The 13,126-nt window shown below is 46.7% G+C and overlaps 1 protein-coding gene across 2 annotated transcripts in view; it reads right to left on the minus strand.

Annotated features, from left to right (window-relative positions):
- Positions 1 to 8,667: 8,667 nt before the first annotated feature.
- LOC137357137 (prominin-2-like) overlaps positions 8,668 to 13,126 on the minus strand; it is a 49,066-nt gene continuing 44,607 nt past the window's right edge. For both annotated transcript variants that reach the window (XM_068023196.1, XM_068023197.1), the window contains exons 23-26: positions 12,352 to 12,441; positions 11,990 to 12,099; positions 10,673 to 10,747; positions 8,668 to 10,166 (exon numbers count right to left, since the gene is read on the minus strand). In XM_068023196.1, the coding sequence (XP_067879297.1) occupies positions 10,136 to 10,166; positions 10,673 to 10,747; positions 11,990 to 12,099; positions 12,352 to 12,441 (306 nt within the window). In that variant the 3' untranslated portion in view covers positions 8,668 to 10,135. The remainder of the gene's footprint in view (positions 10,167 to 10,672; positions 10,748 to 11,989; positions 12,100 to 12,351; positions 12,442 to 13,126) is intronic.

Here is a 13,126-nt window from a genome sequence, read left to right on the forward strand (position 1 = left end):
TCAGTTCTCCCGGTCCTGTACCTCAAACCTCAAGTGTAGCCTCACATACCTTCCATTGAATCCAAGAGTTGTTAAGGGAGGAGCTAGGTGCACATATTACAACAGCAACATCTTGCATATATATTGCGCCTTTAACCTAGTCAACAGGTTCCAAGACGCAATGCCGGAGCATTATCAAACAAACTTTGACACTGAGGCAACAAGGGACTATTAGGGCAGCTGACCAACAGCTCAGCCAAAGGAGGTTTTAAGGAGCTTCTTAAAAGATGAAAGAGAGGCGGAGAGGTTTAGGGAGGGAATTCCAGAGCTTAGGACCCAGGCAGCTGAAGCACTGCCACCAAGGGTGGAGCAATTAAAATCAGGGGATGCGCAAGAGACCAAAATTAGAGGATTTTGGAGGGTTGTAGGGCTGAGGAGATGACAGAGATAGGGAAGCGCGAGGTCATGGAGGGATTTGAAAACAAGGATGAGAATTCAAATATCGCGGGGTTGCTTAACAAGGAACCAATGTAGGTCAGCGAACACAGAGGGTGATAGGTGAATGTTGGGTGATAGGTGCAATATAGGTCATAGGCAGCAGAGTTTTGGATGTTAAGTTTACGGAGGGTAGGATGTGGGAGACCAGCCAGGAGTACATTGGAATAGTCAAGTCTAGAGGGAACAAAGGCATGGATGATGGTTTAAGCAGCAGATGAGCTGAGAGGGGATGGAGTCGGGCGATGTTACAGAGGCGAAAATAGGCGGTCTTAGCGATGGCGCGGAAGATCATCTCGGGGTCAAATATGACACCAAGGTTGCGAACAATTTAGTTCAGCCTCAGACAGTTGTCAGGGAGAGAGATGGAGTCGGTAGCTAGGGAACGGAGTTTGTAACGGGGACTGAAGACAATGGTTTCGGTCTTCCCAATATTTAATTGGAGGAAATTTCTGCTCATTCAGTATTGGATTTCGGACAATAAAAGCAAAATACTGCAGTGGCTGGAAATCTGAAATAAAAACAAAAAGTGCTGGAAAATACTCAGCAAACCTGGCAGCATCTGTGGAGAGAGAAGCAAAGGCAGCGTTTCAGGTGAGTGACCTTTCATCAGAACTGATGAGAGGTCACTCACCTGAAACTTTAATGTTACCTCAAAGGATGTCATTTGTGACTTTGTTAAGAGGCATTTCGGTATAGTGGCAGGGGGAGAAACCTAATTGGAGGGATTCAAACATGGAGTTCCGGGAAAGATGGGGCACGGATTTGGGAGGTTACAACACATTCCAGGACTTTGGAGAGGAAAGGGAGGTTGGAGATGGGGGTGGTATTTTACAAGGAAGGAGGGGTCAAGGGTTGGTTTTTGGAGGAGTGGGGCAATGATGGAAGATTTGAAAGAGTGGGAGACAGTACCTGAGGAGAGAGAACATGGGAGGTCTCCTGCACAAGATGAGCACGAAGAGGGCATGAGGGGAGATAGGAAGGAAACTGGAGAAAGATGTGAGCTCAGGGCTAGGGGACCTTTAGAGGACAATTGGCCTGGCGGGCTAGTGAAACAGTTATATTTCTTACATTGCTTTGAGTCACATACTGCTGTGGCAGGTCGTTCAGGAACTGCTTAGTTCATGAGTTTATTGATCTTGTGAAATAATTATTGCTGATCTATGTGCAGTGATGAAGGATTTATTCAGACTTGACCATCGCACCACTGGAATCACCACAGAACATAGCAGAATAACTCTTGATGGAACCAGTTATCCCCTTTCCCTCAAAAGGGGGAGATTTCCTCTTAAAGAATGCTCTTCCAGCAAATGAGAGAGACTGATGGTGGCAACAGTGTCCCAGTTCTTCAAACTGCATTCACTATTTTCTTTTAACTTGATTTGAATAATCTCTCTCTGCATTTTACAACAGATTGATAGTAAATGAGGCACAGCTATCAGCACATGCAAGATTCCCCTGCACTATTCCACTGCTCTCTTCGCCAACGTCCCACCTTCCAGATTCTGTAAACGTGAACCCACCCAAAGCTCTGCTGCCCCTATCCTAAATCGCACTGAGTCCCGTTCACCTACCACTCCCTGACTTGCTCGCTAACCTACATCAGTTCCCGGTCAAGTAATACCTCAAAGAAAAAATTCTCATCCTCGTTAAGAAATCCTTCATTCCCCCCTCCTTCATCTTTGTATTCTCCCCCAACCCTCCCTACAACCCTCCAAGATATCTGTGCTCATCTAATTCTGTTCCCTCCTGCATTCCTGATTTCCTTCACAACATGATTGGTGGCCATGGCTCAGTTGGTCGCACTCTTAGCTCTAATTCAGAAGGCTTTGTGCGTGGGAAATCATGTCTCATGAATTTGATTGAGTTTTTCTAGGAGGTGACCAAGAGGATTGATGAGGGCAGGGTGATGGACGTTGTCTACATTGACTTTAGCAAGGTCTTTGACAAGGTCCCGCATGGTAGGCTAGTCCAGAAGGTTCCAACACATGGGATCCAGGGTGAGCTAGCCAATTGGATACAAAATTGGCTTGGTGATAGGAGGCAGAGGGTGGTAGTGGAGGGTTGTTTTTCAAATTGGAGGCCGGTGACCACTGGTGTGCCGCAGGGATTGGTGCTGGGCCCTCTGTTGTTTGTCATATAGGGGGCATGATTAGTAAGTTTGCAGGTGACACCAAAATTGGCGGTATAGTGGACAGTGAAGAAGGTTGTCTAAGGTTACAACAGGATATAGATCGACTGGGAAAGTGGGCAAGGGAGTGGCAAATGGAATTTAACGCAGACAAGTGTGAAGTGATGCATTTTGGGAAGTTACACCAGGGCAGGACATATACAGTGAATGGCAGGGCCCTGGGGACTGTTGTTGAGCAGAGACACCTTGGGGGGCAAGTACATAGTTCCCTGAAAGTGGCAACACAGGTAGACAGGGTGGTGAAGAAGGCATATGGCATGCTTGCCTTCATCGGCCGAGGCATTGAGTACAAGAGATGGGACGTCATGTTACAGCTGTACATAACGTTGGTTAGGCCGCATTTGGAGTACTGTGTGCAGTTCTGGTCGCCGCACTACAGGAAAGATGTGATTAAGCTAGAGAGGGTGCAGAAAAGATTCACAAGGATTTTGCCTGGTTTGGAGGGCTTGAGTTATAAAGAGAGATTGGATAGGCTGGGTCGGTTTTCCCTGGAGTGAAGGAGGCTGAAAGGGGACATGATGGAGGTATATAAAATTATGAGAGGCATAGATAGGGTAGATAGCCAGAGTCTGTTTCCCATGGTAGGGGTGACTAAAACTAGAGGGCATAGATTTAAGGTGAGAGGGAGGAGGTTTAAAGGGGATCAAAGGGGTAAATTTTTCACACAAAGAATAGTGGGTATCTGGAATGAGCTGCCTGAGGAGGTGGTGGAGGCAGGAACAGTAGCGACATTTAAGAGGCATCTGGACAGGTACTTGAATGAGCAAGGCATAGAGGGGTATGGAATTAATGCAGGCAGGTGGGATTAGTATAGATAGGCATTATGGTCAGCATGGACGCGATGGGCCGAAGGGCTGTTTCTATGCTGTGCAACTATGACTGTGGGTTCAAGTCCCATTCTGGGTCTCGTGTGCAAAAAAAATCCAGGCCGACACTCCAGTGCAGTACTGAGTGAGTGCTGCACTGTCAGAGGTGCCATTTTTCAGGTCTGACATTAAACAGAGGTCCTGTCTGCCCTCACAGGTAGATGTAAAAGATCCCATGGTACTATTTCAAAGAGCAGGGGAGTTCTCCCCAGTGTCCTGGCCAATATCTTTACCTCAATCATCATCACAATGAGTGATTATCTGGTCATTATCACGTAGCTGTTTGTGGGAGCTTGCTGTGCGCAAATTGGCTGCCGCGTTTCCTACATTACAACAGTGACTACACTGCAAAAGTACTTCATTGGCTGCGAAATGCTTTGTGATGTCCAGTGGTCATGAAAGGCACCATAGAAATGCAAGTCTTTCTTTTGCCTATACCTCAAACTCCAGAATTTTCTCCTCAAACCTCTTCACCTCTTTCCTCCTACAAGACGCACTTGAGAACCTACAGCTTGTTCCAAAACCTCCTTTATATGGCTCGGACTCAAATCTTGTTTGAGAACGCCCCTATGAAGCACCTCGGGATGGTTTGCTACTTTAAAGGTGCTATATAAATACAATTTGTTGTTGTTGTTCCCAGCAACTGTGACAATGTTTCTGTTTTATGGCAAGTTTCACGCCATTGAACGTCTGACGTCCTGCATCTGGAACGGACAAACTACGGAATAGTATGATTGCTAGTTATGGTCAGATGTCAAGGGCTATTGGCACAAAGTTGTTATGATAGTAGAAGGGGAGAAAAAAGCACAAATCGACAAAGAAAGACAGTGAGAGCTGACAGTGGGCAGGCAGAGAGAGAGAGAAGCAGACAGATAAAGATGGAGGGACAGACAAGTACAGAGACACAGTGAGGGAGAAGGAATGGGAGATGGGACAATCATTCTTTGGCAGCAAAGTCTTTTCGACTCTGAAATATAACAATATCACAGTCAGAAGAGTTCCCTGCTGGAACTCAAGCTATATTTAGAACAGAGTGATGACTGGTGAGACTGCAAACGTGAGCAGCTTGTTAACAAAGAATCACTCGCAGAAACAGGCACACCGTTTCTCCATGTAAAAAGAATAATCAGAAGCACAAGGTGAACATAAGCTACAGTCAACCGTATGTTGCACGCGTATTAAAGCAATGGCAACAGGTCATGATAAAATTGCATTACCTGCATCTCGACAAGTTGGATCCTGCTCTTTAATTCACAGCAATTCTAGGCAGCAGCAAGAAGCCTCAGCACAACAGCATCCAGACACTGCCTATGACTCACTGTTTGAACTCACAGTTTCGGCACTGAATCATTACCGAGCTGCATTAGGGGATAGAATCATAGAATCTTGCAGCACAGAAGGAGGCCATTTGTCCCATTATGTCTGTGCTGTCTCTTTGAAAGAACTATCCAATTAGTCCCACTCCCCTGCTCTTTCCCCATTGCCCTGCAAATTTACCCTTTCATTCCCTTTTGAAAGTCACTGTTGAATCTGTTTCCATCACCATTTCAGGCAGTGTGTTCCAGTTCACAAAAACTCGGTGTAAAAAGAATGGTTGCCTTTTGTTCTGTTGCCAATTATCTTATATCTGTGTCCGCTGGTTACTGACCCTTCTGCCACGGAAAAACTTTCCCCTTATTTACTCTGTCAAAACCCCTTATGATTTTGAACACCTCTATCGAATCTCCCCTTAAGCTTCTCTGCTCAAAGGAGAAAAATCCCAGCTTCTCCAGTCTCTCCACATAACTGAAGTCCCTCATTCCCCTGGAACCATTCCTAAATTGTGCAATGTCCAGAATTGAACACAGTACTCCAGCTGGGGCCTAACCAGTGTTTTATAAAGGCTTAAAGTAACTTCCTTTGCTTTTGTGCTGTATGCTAAATCTCACACCAGTCTCTGAGTGCACCGAATCTTATTTCTGTGACTTTAGTCAGAAGCTGTTCTTTATTCAGTGATGTGCCTATTGTAAGTCATTGAGGAGAATTACATGACCTGAGGTACAGATGGCCGCTGTACACTCTGAGACAAACTTCCAAACCCCTCTTACAAATCGGAACCACAGCAATCCCTTGAGACAAAACATAAATCACATAGCACGCTGTCCCTTTAAGAACAGCGCACACCACACAGAGCTGCAACGACTGTGTGACATCCTCGCCACAAACAAAAAGACCCCTCATTCTTGGCACACGCTAAGAGGAGAAAGCCTCATCAAGAGATCAGCAAAATCTTAAAATTAGAGTTAGGCCATTTAGGAGGGAAAAGCAAGATGCAATTTTTCACACAAGTGGAAGTCTGGAACTCTCTCCCTCAAAAGGTTCTGGATGCTGGGGGCAATTGTAAATTGTAATTTTCAAGACTGAGATCGATAGATTTTTGTTTGATAAGGGTATCAAGGAATATGGAGCAAATGTTCTTCTAATATAATTGTCGTTACACTCATATTGGGTGAGAAAGAGTAACGTGGGCCCTTTAAAAACAGAGAGGGGGAATATTGTGAATGAAAATAAGGGAAATGGCAGACTTGTTGAATGATTACTGTGCGTCAGTCTTCACAGTCGAGAAAAGGGATAATATACCTGACATTCCAGGGAAGTTAATAATGAATCAAGGACTTGGAACTCACTAACATTAGCGCAAACAGGAAAACAGTATTGGATAAAAATACTGGCACTAAAATCTGATAAATCTCCAGGATCAGTTGGTTTCCAGCTCAGGGTTTAAATGAAGGAGGTGTGGGAATCGCAGATGTTTCAGCTATGATCCGAAGCTCTCTTGATTCAGTAACTTTAGATTGGAAAATTGCAACTGTAGCTCCATTATTTAAGAGAGAAACCTGAAAATCATAGATCTGTTTGTCTAATATTTATTATGGGGAAATTAATAGAATCTATAATTAAGGACAGAGCAACTGAGCAAGAAACCTCCCAACTGTGTTATTGCTCCTGGCCCTGTTGAGGTGCAACCCATCCAGCTTGTACAGGTCCCACCTTCCCCCAGAACTGATCCCAGAGTCCCAGGAATCTAAAGTTCCCTTCTGCACCGTCTCTCCAGCCATGCATTCATCTGCCCTATCCTCCTATTTCTATACTCACTAGCACATGGAACTGGGAGTAATCTGCAGATTACTACCTTTGTAGTTACCCTTGCGAGTTTCTTCCCTAGCTCCCTAAAGTCTCCCTGCTGGACCTCATCCCTCTTTCTACCTATGTTGCTGTACCGATATTAACCACGACCGTTGGATGTTCACCCTTGCTGCTCAGTGACATCCTTGACCCTGGCACCAGGGAGGCAATGTGGGCTCCTGGAGTCATGTCTGCAGCCGCAGAAACTTCTGTCTGTTCCCCTAACTATTAAATCCCCTATCACGATTGCTTTTCTGTTCTTCCTGCACATCCCCCCGGCAAGGCTGAGCCACCCATGGTGCTGTGGACTTGGTTTTGGCTGCAAACCCCAGATGAACCATCACCCGCACCAGTATTCAGAACGGAGACCAGTATTAAAGAGCGAGATGTACTCAGGGGACTCTTGGCGCTACCTGCTTGGTCCTCCTTGTCTACCTGGCAGTCACCCATTCCCTCTCTGCCTGAACACTCCTGGCTGCGGGGTGACCACCTCCTGATATGTGATGTCCATGTTGCTTTGAGCCTCATGGATGCACTGCAGCAACACCAGCTGATGCTCATACTCCGAAACCCGGAGCCAGAGCTGCTCCAGCTTCCTGTACAAGATCTTATTGAATGGCGGACAAGGCTCGAGGGGCCAAATGGCCTACTCCTGCTCCAGTTCCTTATCCAAAGTCTGAAGTGACGGCATATTTCCCACTAAATGGCAAGCATCGTCTGCCATTGCTGATGGGAATATTTGACCTTTAATATTGGACTGTACTTTTGAATGGAGCCTGTTATCTGAGGAAGAGAAGTGAAAGAAAGCAAAAGGAACTTCCATTTCAATAGCGCCTTTTGTGACCTCAGGACATCCCAAAGCGCTTTACAGCAAATTTTGAACTTTAGTCACTGTAGGAAACGTGACAACCAACTCATGCACAGCAAGCCTCCACAAACAGCAATGTGATAATGACCAGATTATCTGTTTTGGTGATGTTGATTGAGAGATAAATATTGGCCCAGGACACTGGGGAGAACTCCCCTTGCTCTTCTTCAAAATAGTGACATGGGATCTTTTACATCCACCCGAGAGCGCAGACAGGGCCTTGGTTTAATGTCACATCTGAAAGACGCCACCTGCGACAGTGTAGCACCGCCATGGTACTGCACGGGGGGAGGGGGGGGGGTTAGCCTAGATTTTGTGCTCAAGTCTCTGGAGTAGGTCTTGAGCCCACAACCTCTGGACTCAGGTTAGGTACAAGATACTGAGGGCTGGATCTTAGGAAAACCCAGGTGGACCTGCTGCCAGCACCGAAAGCAGGTCCCGAGCCCCCGCAGATGGACGGTGGGACACCCAGCAGGCTTTTGCCAATTGAGAGACTGCCTACCGGACCACCATCCAACTGAGGATGGCAGTCCGCCTCTCAGAGCCGGCGGGGGCGGGAAGTGGCCGTGAGTAGGACAATTAATTGGTTTAACTGGCCGCCCGCCTCCAGTGGCCGGGCAGTCGCGCCGATGCTGCTTCCACCATTGACAAATCCCTCGGCGACGGCGAGATGTCAGGCTCCCCTCTGGCCGACTCCCGCCACCATTTTGTGAGCCCTCCAGCCTCCCAGCCTGTCTCCAGACCCAAGCTATGCCTTTGCCTTGGGATGTAGCTCATGGACACAGGCTCTACAGCAGGAGATGCTGCAGCACGGCGATGGCATTGGAAAAATGAAAACAAACCCAGCACAGTCTTGGTTTGAGCTGTTCGGATGAAGGATCTGGACCTGAAGTGTTGACTTGTTCCTACAGAAGCTGCTTAATCGGTGGAACATAAACAGCATTTGTGGAAATTGTTACAGCTTTGGTTTTAGCTGAGTGCATTCCTGATCGAATTAATAAATAGAAATTAAAACAATCGCGATCCTAAATAGAAAATATTTTATTACTTACAATCAGCATAACTTATTGATACATGTAGAATGTAAGCAGTTACAGTAGCATGTATAGTGTGTGATTCAGCAGCAATCTTGAAGCCTGCACCTGAAGCTCCATCCCATAGGAAGGCTGAGTAGTAAATGAGCACTGTCCCCTCCCAGTGAAGGGAAAATGATGTGCGTCATTCACTAGTGATGGGGGGAATAAACAGAGTTGGGCATGATCCAGCAGAGAGAGAGGCAATCCACATTTCTCATCGTCTACTGTCCTCCACATTAACAATCTGGCTATGTTAAATTGCCTGCCCCCACTAGTGGGCGCTACCTTTGGTCATCTGTGGCAGTGGGGTATATTGCTGGGAGTGTGATTGCATCTCGGCAAATCGCATGCGTACAGCCCCTCCAAGCACTTTTCACACTAGGATTCCGGATCAGGGAATATACCTGTGCGTTTCTGTAGAACACATGTATCTGATTCGCCTTAGTGCAAATACAAAACAGCAACAGCATAACTTAACAAATAAACAGAAACACTGACAGTAATTCCAGAGATTCCCTGGGGATCTGGCACTCTGGCAGTAATTCCTGAGTATCGCCGGGAATCTGGCAGCAATTCCCGAGTATCACTGGAAATCTGGGACACCGGCAGAATTCCCAAGTATCACTGGGAATCTGACAGTAATTCCCAAGTATCAATGGGAATCTGGGATACTGGCAGGAATTCTCAAGTATCACTGGGGATCTGGCAGCAATTCCCACATATCAATGGGAATCTGGGACACTGGCAGGAATTCAGAGAATCACTGGGAATCTGGCAGTAATTCCCGGGTATCAATGGCAATCTGGAACACTGGCAGTATTTCCCAAGTATCACTGGGAATCTGGTAGTAATTCCCACATATCAATGGGAATCTGGGACACTCTCAGAAATTTCCAAGTATCAGTGGGAATCTGGCAGGAATTCTCAAGTATCACTGGGAATCTGGCAGGAATTCTCAAGTATCACTGGGAATCTGGGACTCTAGCAGTAATCCCCAAGTATCACTAGGAATCTGGCAGTAATTCCTGAGTATCGGTAGAAACCTGGGATTCTGGCAGTTGTTCCCAAGTATCACTGGGATTCTGGGACCTCTGGCAGGAATTCCTGAGTATCTGCAGGGACCCAGGACTGTGACAGTAATTCCCATCTAACAGTTAAAACCACAAACCTGGGCACTAATAGACTTGAATAAAACAGCAATACCTGTGCATTGGGGGAACTAATCGCCACACGTCAATAGGACCTGCATTGTGGATCCACTGCCTGTTTATCAACAGAAACCCAGCATTCAGGCACGAGCACATGTTATCATTGGACACGAGAGATTGTGGCAGGCCATTACATATTAAGCAGAAAAGCAGCTCAGCGTGTAACATATCTGTACAAAATATAACCACAATGGTTTATACTGATGAAGCTCAGGGCAGTTGTGTTTCCTCAAAGTGGCGAGGTGTTGGGAAGATATCGATGGAGGTTCTCAGAGTCCCGGTGTGAATCAGAGAGTTGGAGCAGTCGGTGCAGTGTTCCTGTGTTTACAGAAACAGGACAGGGAGTGAAATATTTTTCATGCCACAGCTTCACATCAGTTCACTCCCCCTGAGGCTGACACATTTTCGCCTGTTCTAGCAAGAGTGTATTCTGGAACTATCTATTCCTCTCTTCAGTAAGATGATGGATAGTGTGAACTAGGCTGTGCTAAAATGAGGAATGAAATGGTCACTTAATGTATTTGTCTCTGAATTAAAATCGGAGCTTATTCCATCACAAGACAAAATCAGAAATTACACTGATTTTGAAATTGAACGTTTTGTTCAACAGGCTGACACTTTTAATATTCTTCCCTTTGCCACATCAAGGCTAAACCAGTAATCTGTGCCACTCTGGATTATCTCTATCCAGGGCATTTATGTTAAGCGGAGTCTGCGAGTAACTGGAAACTAATTGAGCAATAAATACATCAAATCTAGAACAAATAAAAGGCATTGAACGGAATATTCTGACCAGCACTCACTGAATGATGCGTTGTACTTACAGGGGTGTGCCCAGGGGGCCATACGTGTTTTGTACCCGAGGAAATTTAAAGTTGGTCATTTCTGAAAACTCAGGACTGCAAAACAGAAGAGGAAAAAAAAGCACAAGATGGAGGGATAAATCGTCACCTGTACGAGTCAATTCTAGTCATTTAAATATCAGCTCAGGTCTCCATCTCTGGGAAAAACCTGGATCACAAACCCATTATTGCTGGAGAAAGTAAAGGGGAGAGGAGAGAGGGAAAGAAAGAAGGAGAGGAGTGAGGGAGAGGGGGAGAAAGAGAGGTGAGAAGGAGAGGAGAGAGGCAAGAGGGAGAGGAGAGAAGGAGGAGAGGGGAGCGGTAATGTCCTTGAACTAGAAATCCAGATACCCAGGCTGATATTCTAGGGAAAAGGGCTCAAATCCCACCACAGCAGATGGTGGAATTTAAATTCAATTAACTAACTAAAAATCTGGAATTGAAAGCTGGTCCCAGTAAATGGTGCCATGAAGCTATCATCGATTGTTGTAAAAACCCTTCTGGTTCACTAATGTCCTGGAGGGAAGGAAATCTGCCATCCTTACCCGGTCTGGCCGACTTGTGACTCCAGACCCACATCAATGTGGTTGACTCTTAACTGCCCTCTGAAATGGCCTTGTCAAGGGCAATTAGGGATGGGCAACAAATGCTGGCCTTGCCAGCGATGCCCACATCCCATGAAAGAATTTCAAAGAAAGGGTGAGAGGGGAGATGAGCGGAGTGGGTGAGAGGGAAGGAGAGGCAGTTGGGGAGAGGAGGAGAGTGTAAGCAGAGTAGAAAGGACAGTTCATACTGATTCTAACTTGAAGGTTTATAGGCACAAGTTTTAACATGTTATGGAAATTCTCAAGAGAGTCCGCATAAGGAACGAGAGATAGATGTCTTGACGTTGGGGTTAGAAGGTGAAAGTCTTGAAAGACATACACCAGATAATGGTAGTGTGGGTTATAAAATGCTTTGAGATGATTGAAGGATTTGCCTGCTTGATCAGGGGCACAAGGCCCTGGGGCGAAATCCCCTCTTCAATGTTAGAGCTTGGTGTGGGGTGCAAGTCATTCATGAAAATTTCAGCATGAACTGCACGTACATTTGCTCTCGGACTGCGATGAAAGATAGACAGTGATTGGAGTCAAGATTGGGGTGATGGGAGAGGGGTTCACTGTGAATGACAACAAGAGGGGAAAAGTTAACAATTACCCCAGAGCACAGCCTTATATGGAGGGGGGGAGATGGATGGGAGGTCACTTGACCCTGCCAGTCGCCTTTAACTATTTCACCCAATGCGACGATGGGTTTTACCTGCTGGTTTTGTTCTTGATGGATCGGTAGTGTTTTGCTGTCTTCACTGCGAAAATGATGCTGGGGATAAGGAAAAGAGTGCACCATCCCAGGCAAAACCAAAAGGCGTTCTGCGGGATAAGGGATAAAAAGGATGAATCAATAGTGGGCACCAATTTAAGTCAGGTTAACAGCCATATTAATTCACCAAACTAATTCAAATTATTCCAACTACTAGCAGTGATATTTCCTGCTTCTCTCTGTTGGCTCAGTTTACTCCTGGACACTTGACGGACACAAATCAGTAATGCAGGCCCCAGGAGATTCGGAAAGGTTAAAACTGACAGTCCGTAGCGGTCAACGCATCTCGCAGCTGGTCTTACCCAAGGATCGGTAATGTAGTCACAAAGTATGACACGGCTATTGTCGAGAAGGATCAGAGCCGGCTGGCAGGACAACAAATTGTCCAGAATCTGCAGAATAACAAATCAGCATTAAAACAAAAGAACGGCTTACTGCTCGTCCCATTCACCCTGCGTGGCACTGACTGCCCAACCCATTGACCCTGAGTGGCACTGACTGCCCAACCCATTGACCCTGCGTGGCACTGACTGCCCAACCCATTCACCCTGCGTGGCACTGACTGCCCAACCCATTGACCCTGCGTGGCACTGACTGCCCAACCCACTGACCCTGCGTGGCACTGACTGCCCGATCCATTGACACTGAGTGGCACTGACTGCCCGATTCACTGACCCTGAGTGGCACTGACTGCCCGATCCATTGACCCTGTGTGACACTGACTGCCCGATTCACTGACCCTGAGTGGCACTGACTGCCCAATCCACTGACTCTGCGTGGCACTGACTGCCCGATCCATTGACACTGAGTGGCACTGACTGCCCGATTCACTGACCCTGAGTGGCACTGACTGCCCGATCCACTGACCCTGCCTGGCACTGACTGCCCGATCCACTGACCCTGAGTGGCACTGACTGCCCGATTCAGTGACCCTGAGTGGCACTGACTGCCCGATCCACTGACCCTGAGTGGCACTGACTGCCCAACCCATTGACCCTGAGTGGCACTGACTGCCCAACCCATTGACCCTGTGTGGCACTGACTGCCCAACCCATTGACCCTGAGTGGCACTGACTG

This window comes from Heterodontus francisci, chromosome 47 (genome assembly GCF_036365525.1).
Source record: "Heterodontus francisci isolate sHetFra1 chromosome 47, sHetFra1.hap1, whole genome shotgun sequence".
Classification (NCBI taxonomy): domain Eukaryota; kingdom Metazoa; phylum Chordata; class Chondrichthyes; order Heterodontiformes; family Heterodontidae; genus Heterodontus; species Heterodontus francisci.